Here is a 7,592-nt window from a genome sequence, read left to right on the forward strand (position 1 = left end):
GCAGTCTGCCACATACCACCTCATGCATCCCCCGCGTGCATTTGTTTCACACCCTCTGCCAGGAGAGAGGGAACTGTACCTTCCTTTAGCGCAACACACAGAATCTCATCTTACATTTAAAATCATGCCACTCAATTCTCAAACACATTCTCTGACATGCATGCATACTAAAACAGTGATGTCATTTTCTGATATTCAAAACAACAAAAGAATCACTAAGCTTGAACAATGAGGATTAAACCTTAATTTTACAGCAAAATGAAGAATTATCATACTTTGTAGATATATTTGTTAGCTTCTTTCCACGTTTGCTCATAAAGTGGTTCTGCTCAAGACGCTGTGATGACGTCACCTTATTCAGTCGTCCACGGTAAGCCTTAAGTGATGTCAACGTAATTTAAAAATGTAATTTTCTTCCATTTCCTCATAACTAAGCCAATTTGCACTCAGTGTGAAACAAGGTTCTCCTCTGTTGTGAGCTCTTTTGATGAAACACCATCTAAACAGAACCTAAACACAGAACCCTGTGTCAGATGGTGTGTGAATTTTAACAAAACATGTCTCAAATTCCTATGGTGGGTTTAAGTGTAGTTTTTTCTGCTTTGTGAGTACTGTGTAAGTACTGTGGTGATAAGATCACTCATTATTTTGAATATGAGAACTGTGTATTGGAGCATATTTTTGTTGACTACATGAAAATGCTGTCAGATCAAACTAAGATGATCTTGCTGGGTAAATAGCAAACCAGTCCACAGGGTGTCATCAGAAGGACAGGCATTAGTGTCAGTAAGGTTTTTTTTTTTTTTTTTTTTTATAAACACAACAAAATGGATGTAATAATGGTGAATAAATGTCAAATGCTCTCTGATGGAAAGAGCAAATCCAGATATCGCACCCACTTTCAAATTTCACATCACACCACAATTGTTCAATTTACTGTCTTGTCAAAACATATAGAAATGATTAAAGTTGGTGATTTCTGAAATAAAAGGATGCTTTCGAAATCCTTGCCTAGTGAAATCTATTATTGTACAAAACCCACATATATCAAAAGAAACAATAGGTTGATTAGCTTGTGGTAAGGTATGAACATGTACCTTCTATGATGCTCTTCCAGGTGACACAGACATGGTTGACTGTTGGTTAGCTCATGTCTTCTTCTGTCTTAAAAATACAGATACAGAACATGGAAGCAAAAGAGTCCAGATCATTTCTAAGAGAAAAAAAAATATTGATATTGCAGCCTGCACTGCAAACTGTAATGAAGATAATCGTCATCAAAGTCAGGCAACACAAACCTGTTTCATGATTTGAAACAATATCACCCATTAGAACATGCAGAAACTAGAAAATTAATTTTTCATTTATTTTGTTATGGGAAAATGACTAGAAAAGTGCAAAGAAATAAAAAAAAATGTTAATTGTTCCCCTTCTAAGAAACTCAACACTGCACCCCTAGGGGACACTTTGAGGAATGCCATCAGCATGACCGGTGTCTGAAGCATGTGTGAACACGCACCCTGTGATGTCATTAGCAAAGTGCCTGGAGTATAAAGGGGCACCTGTAATGCACGACATCAGCTTTTTTGTCTTCAGGAGCCATTGATATTTGACACCTGAGGACACACATTACCTTTGCATTATGTGTCTCAGAGAGGAGTGCTCGAGAGTACTGAATGCACTCATAGTGAAAAGTTTTCAATGAGGAAGCTCCACTCTCACCAGGTGCCTCGTGGCCTGGGTCCCGCTGCTGCCGAGGCACAGTGGAAACTGAAGCTTGAGTGATCGGCGGGATCTGGATGCTAGAGAAACACTAGCAGGAGAAAAACTTTCTTCTCTATGCTCCACTTTCGCCTTTTGGGCTTTTTGGCACATCTGTTGAGGCAGTGTTTGAAACATTCAGGGAGGCGAGGGCATAGTCGGCTGCTTTCAGGAAGTACATTCCCCGCCAAACCAGATCCCCTCTTGGAGCCTCTGAGGGCGCTGGTCCATCACGTTCTGAGGATTGGAGGCAGGACCAGAAAGTTAGTGTTGCCACTCATGCTCCTCCCCCTTCTCGGAGTAAAGCACAGAGGAAGCGTGATGCTAAGAAGAGGAGGGGAGACCTCAGAGAGTTGATTGACAGGAAGCGTTGTGACACTCAGTCCGATGTCTCTCCTTGATGTCTCTCCTGATCCGGAGTATTTCAACTGCTGCTTACAGCCTCTGAGGCTGGATTTATGATGTAAATGGTGAGCTTTTTGTATCTTCGTGAACTACCTGCTGATGGTCCAGTCTCTCCTCCTTGAGCAGTGAGAGGGGTTGAACTGCCTCCACGCTTTAGGGTTTTTAAAGTAGGCAGTGCTCCTTTATGTGTGGGCGGTCTCCTCTGATTTCAGGGTATTTCCAAGCAGGAGGTCCCCTGAATTTCCCATACTTTGGGCTGTCTCCCTTATGTTAGGGTTTTAAGCAGATGGCCCATTGTATAATTTCATAGCTGTTTGAGGACAGTTATGTTCATCTGTTGTATGGGATGTCCCTCCTTATACCATATTGACTGGGTTTCCCCATCTCTCACCAGGTGGCCAGGCATGCGTTGACGCGTGGCGTAGTGGGTATTTCATTCCCCAAAGTGTCCCCATGATAAACGCAATGGGAGACACCGTTCGAAAGGGAATAGCATAGCATCCGTTGATGAACTGTGCCAAAATCGATTCTATCAAATTAACAGCAAAGACGTGACTTACGTCTGTAGTTATCAAGCAGATCCCATTTTTAGTCAGTAGAATTAAACATTAAAATATGCATGCCAAAATCTCAGGTATGAAAAGAAATAAGACTTTTCCTATCAGTGATTCTGCTGTACTCTTTTATTTTCGTATAGCAATATAGTATTGTGTTCAAAGCCATAACGTCATATGTATTTTAATTTCACTTTCCTTTTATAAGTTAAATGCAGAGGGCCCCAACACAGAGTGAAATCTCAGTTTTAACATGGAAACTATACAGAGATGGTATGTGCTGTAGCACCTTTATATGTTAGAATCATTGTCAATATTTTAGCTATAACTACAAAGTTGAACATTGCTCAGTCATCTACAGTGTTTAACGCTGTGTATTTGCATTGAACGAGAAACAGAAAATGTGCAGCAGGAACTGAGTGATTCCTGAAACCTCTGCAGAGATGAATTCTCCATCTCTCCGGTACATACACAGATTTATTGAAAATCTTTTACCACAGTGCACTGCAAGAGTTCAGAGGTTGAATACAAAAAGTGATCAAGTGGCTGAATATCAGATGAGACCGCTGTTAAAACAGCCAGTATCAAATGGTATTGTGTGAAATCTTAATTTTCTTTGTCTCTGCTCATTTAATTATCTAAAAACATTGACAGGAGAATATAAACATTAACCAGTGAGTTTTGAGGGGTGGGGGAGGGGCGTAGATGGCTGAATGTGTTAAAAGTACTTAAAAATTCTATTAAAAAATAATTTGTTATTGTTATATTTGTTCATATTAGGGGCCCAATTAAATGTATTTATGCATTTAAATTGTTCTATGCAGTTTTACAATATCTGATATTATATAGCATTGTGCTGGATCCCCATTTTGAGATATACAGTTTACAGATTTTATTTATTTATTTATTTATTTATTTATTTTTTAGGGAAGTTTAGGGAAGAGTCAAACCTTTAGTTGTGATGGGTGAAGAAACTTTATTACATATAAACCTAAATGGTTATATTTTACTGTAATGATATATTTATTGTGCAATAAGATAATACTGCCTGTTTTTTTATTATTTCATGACGCTGTCTCTGCTGTAAAATCATACATTCTGTAAGCAAACATCCTACATCAAATCAGTCTTTAATTATCATAATCACTGATCTTGAGTCAGGATAACGAATGTGTGTGTGATATTATTAACTTAAATTTATATTGCATAAGTTTACATTTATTATTAAATATACTTTATTATTAAAAAACAGTATGAATGATGCATTTCTTCACAGAAACTCACTCAAATACTTTTTATTGGAACAGTAGTCAACAACATCCATGAGACTTTGGATCTTCAGTGAATTGTTTTCTCTGAGCTGCATGTCTGGGTGCTGAATGAAATTGCACTGCTCCTAAAGGACAGGGAAATCACTAAAAGTCAATTTAAAGTTCCCCTTACTTATTTTTGTGCTAAAAGTAAACAACAACAAAAAAAGGTATTCTTAAATACTCATGAAGGTGCTGTGTACATTAGTAAAAAATATTTTTTTTTTTGTAATATATCATGACAGATTTGCTAGGCAATGCAGTGATAATGTATGCAATCACTCAATCACTTGGCCATCACTTATCTATACATCCAGTGCTAAATAGTGGGGCCTAGTTTCTAGGCAGTAATGTTTCACTCACAGCACTGGTAGAGCCTGTTGATTCTGATGATGTCATTCTGGCTCATCTCAGTAGATGTACCCAGCGCAGCATTATTATTAGGAATGGGAATCATAGTGGGGCGGCCATTCTTGGAGAAAGCATATCTGACAGAGCAAGTGACAGATGCAATTACATGACAGTCTTACACACAGAGAAACCGCATCTCCTTATACAGGACTCACTCACCTCTCGTACTGCATCACAGAGCTGTAGTCATAGGGAGTTCCCTGGTTTAGGGTGTTGATTTTGTTGAAGTTGTACTTCATGTCTGATGAGCAAACAAAATTAAATTTTAAAGTACTGGACTAATCGCTAAATGTATTCTTCATAAATGGATTTGTTATTAGCAGTGTACCATCACTGATGTTCTCCCAGATGACTTGGATGTGATTGTCACGGTCACTGCGGGTCTGTTCATGGTTGAAGCCAAGAGCGTGGAGAAGCTCATGCTGCACAGTGCTGTGGTAAAGACAGCCATTACGGGCCAGAGACACAGTCTGGCTGTAACCTTGACGACCAACATATGAGTAGCATCTGTAAAACAACAGAATCCATCTCTTGATCACATATGTATTTTCATTATCATCATTCTAAAATTTAAGTGTAATTCTCATTCTGAGGCTTCTACCTGTCATTCTTATTTTGACAATAATGTGAAATGTTCATTCTGACTTCCACTATAATCTATTCTCTAGTTTGTTTATGTTTCATACCCACTGCGAGACTCAATGGTGATATAGTCTCTCTCATTGCTGCGGGGGAAGAAGCGGATACAGGTGCTGTAGGAGAAAGAGTCCAGACCACGCTTGATGATCTCCAGCTCACGGGAGGCTGAAAGGGCAAAGCTCAGAGGTTGCTATGGAAATTTTTTCTTTGTTTTACACTCACATGCTTTGGCACTGATTATAAGACTTGAGCGTTAGGATCTGCCCTAAAATCAGGAAGAGTAAAGAGTCTGTCCTATTCTTTATTATCTTTGGGCTCTAAATGAAAACATAAATCATAATACTAGTGACTTACAGTAGTGGTTGGCGATGACGTAAGGCACATAAATCTTCCCATCACTGTATTTGGGCCAGAGGCAGCCACGGGAGGTGCAGGGATCAGCATTTCTCTCATTCACAGCAATGTCATCCATTAGCTTGGGCTCATCAGGTTCAGGAACTAACACATAAACAGTTCATTTGGTACTGTTTAGCAAAGAACAGGTGCAGCATATTGATGTGTATTGGTGAGTATGTGGTGAGAACGTACTGATGCCTCTGTTGGCTCTGTGCAGCAGTTCAGACACAGACAGCTGAGCAGACTTGTCCTCAACAGCTATTATAAAAACACATCAACACATTCACTAATGAACCATTACTTCAATCAGTTCATCATGCAGAAACCGTTAGCCTTTGCTAAATTGTTTCATTTCTTACAGTCTCATTGAGTATGTAAAGTCAGAGCTGCTGGAGTATTTGACTTACCGGGCTGCATTAGAGTTGTGCCAGAACACCACACACAAAATGGACATGAAAAACAAACATTATGTCAAGTAAAACTCATATTTTACATTCTTAATTATAACAGTTATTAGTATCAGAGAGGTGCATGCATAATGCAGTGTTTTTGCATGCATCATTTACAACCTACTGATATAAGTGTGTGTGTCTTACCATGTCCTCAGCTCTAACAGAGAAGACGAAAAGCAGGGCCAACAGGCCAAAAGTCACCTTGGTCACAAACATGGTGTCCAAAGACCTGTAGAAAGAACCAAGGCACAGCTGTTTAGGCAGAATACCTCAAATGAAGGTCAACTTCAGCTCTTTTACTAATATTTATCAATGTATCATAATATCCATTCATTTTCTACCCTCTTATTCTATATGGTTACTGGGCAAAGGCAGGATGTGGCCAGTCCATCACAGGGCTCAATATGTCACCATAACAATGATATTCAACATAACTTTAATGAATTCCATGTGTTACTGTAATACTAAAAATCCATAAGGAGGACACAGTGTGAAAATCTAATAAAATGGGACACAATACATTTCAGATCTACATTAGAATCAAATACTGTATAATCATTATTAACAATTATCTTTCCTCAACTAATGCTCAAACAATGCTAGAACTCTGTGAAATATAAATTTCTTTGAACAGAGAGAGGGAAACACACCAGTTCTCTTACCTTAGATTTCCAAAGCCAGTGCAACACTACAGCCACACGTAGGTTTTGTACCTATACCGTATCTATACGATCTTTACTGATATGGCCAGAAGCACAGTAGACATGCTGACACGTTGTTTGAAAAAGAACAGGTGTGAAATTCCCTCATTTGTAGCTTTATAAAGGAACATGTCACACACAAACCTGATGAAATACCAGCAAGAATGTTCTCACATTTAAACAAGTAAACACATATAAACACTTGGGACATAATTATATAATATCAAGTTAGTATTTATTCATTTGCTATACAAATTATTTTCTAACTTAACAAAACTTAATAAATATATTGGAAATCAATTTCAGTTATTGTTTTGTCTCTGGTTTTATATCTTTCATCTATATAATCTGTTATGAATGTTTTCTTTTCTTTTTTTCTTCTTAAAGCTAATTAGCCATTATTTCAACAGATATTTATGTTGTGATTCTTTCTGATGCTTTTGCATGCAGGTTCTGTGGCAAAGCTATAGGACTGAATGCAGTTGTAATCACTTTCATCCCATCAAATGGATCCAGGAGCTGTAATTTGAAGAATTTAAACACTGCAATCTCCAGCTCATTGGAGTCCGGAAGGACAAAATAAGTGTAAACAAATAAGTGTATATGTCCTTCATGATGAACTGAGCAATTAACAAATACTGTACTGTACAAATACTTTATTTGTTTTTTTAAACATCCGATAATAAAATGCCATGACTAATCGATTTTTGGCTGTTGCTAACATACATGTTTAGTTAAATGTGTAGTTATTAAATCAAAATTAGTTTGGGAATAAATGTAAAAGCAGAATCTCTCAAATTTGTCACACTACTTTGTAAGTGCTTTTTTTTCTAAATCTATATCCTAAATCCATATCTCTGGTCTTAGCCATAATATTTTTTACAACTGCTTTTACAACCATTACAACTACTTTTAATATTTTTCAAAGCAGTTGTAATGGAGTTAATTACGCAATATTAATTG

General features: G+C 37.7%; 1 protein-coding gene across 2 annotated transcripts; it reads right to left on the reverse strand.

Moving 5' to 3' along the window:
- Window positions 1-3,999: 3,999 nt before the first annotated feature.
- On the reverse strand, window positions 4,000-6,710 carry LOC109096915 (low choriolytic enzyme-like). 2 transcript variants are annotated; one of them, XM_019110608.2, is made up of 10 exons: window positions 6,591-6,710; window positions 6,073-6,157; window positions 5,884-5,887; window positions 5,669-5,734; window positions 5,435-5,578; window positions 5,128-5,245; window positions 4,770-4,948; window positions 4,601-4,682; window positions 4,394-4,518; window positions 4,000-4,116 (listed from the first exon to the last, which is right to left on the reverse strand). In XM_019110608.2, coding segments are annotated over exons 2-10 (792 nt in total). In that variant the 5' UTR covers window positions 6,145-6,157; window positions 6,591-6,710; the 3' UTR covers window positions 4,000-4,114. The 2 variants fall into 2 exon arrangements, with proteins under 2 accessions (XP_018966153.1, XP_042616330.1); XM_042760396.1 differs by lacking the exon at window positions 4,000-4,116 and having other exon boundaries at window positions 4,386-4,518; window positions 6,591-6,646.
- Window positions 6,711-7,592: the final 882 nt, after the last annotated feature.

Source organism: Cyprinus carpio, chromosome A7 (assembly GCF_018340385.1).
Source record: "Cyprinus carpio isolate SPL01 chromosome A7, ASM1834038v1, whole genome shotgun sequence".
NCBI lineage: Eukaryota > Metazoa > Chordata > Actinopteri > Cypriniformes > Cyprinidae > Cyprinus > Cyprinus carpio.

Coding starts and splice junctions, on each gene's coding strand:
- LOC109096915 (XM_042760396.1), bottom strand. CDS start 6,144: ATGTTTGTGACCAAGGTGACTTTTGGCCTGTTGGCCCTGCTTTTCGTC. Junction 4,683..4,769: donor CTGGGAGAACATCAGTGATG/GTACACTGCTAA, acceptor TTTGCTCATCAG/ACATGAAGTACAACTTCAAC. Junction 4,519..4,600: donor TCTGTGATGCAGTACGAGAG/GTGAGTGAGTCC, acceptor TTGCTCTGTCAG/ATATGCTTTCTCCAAGAATG.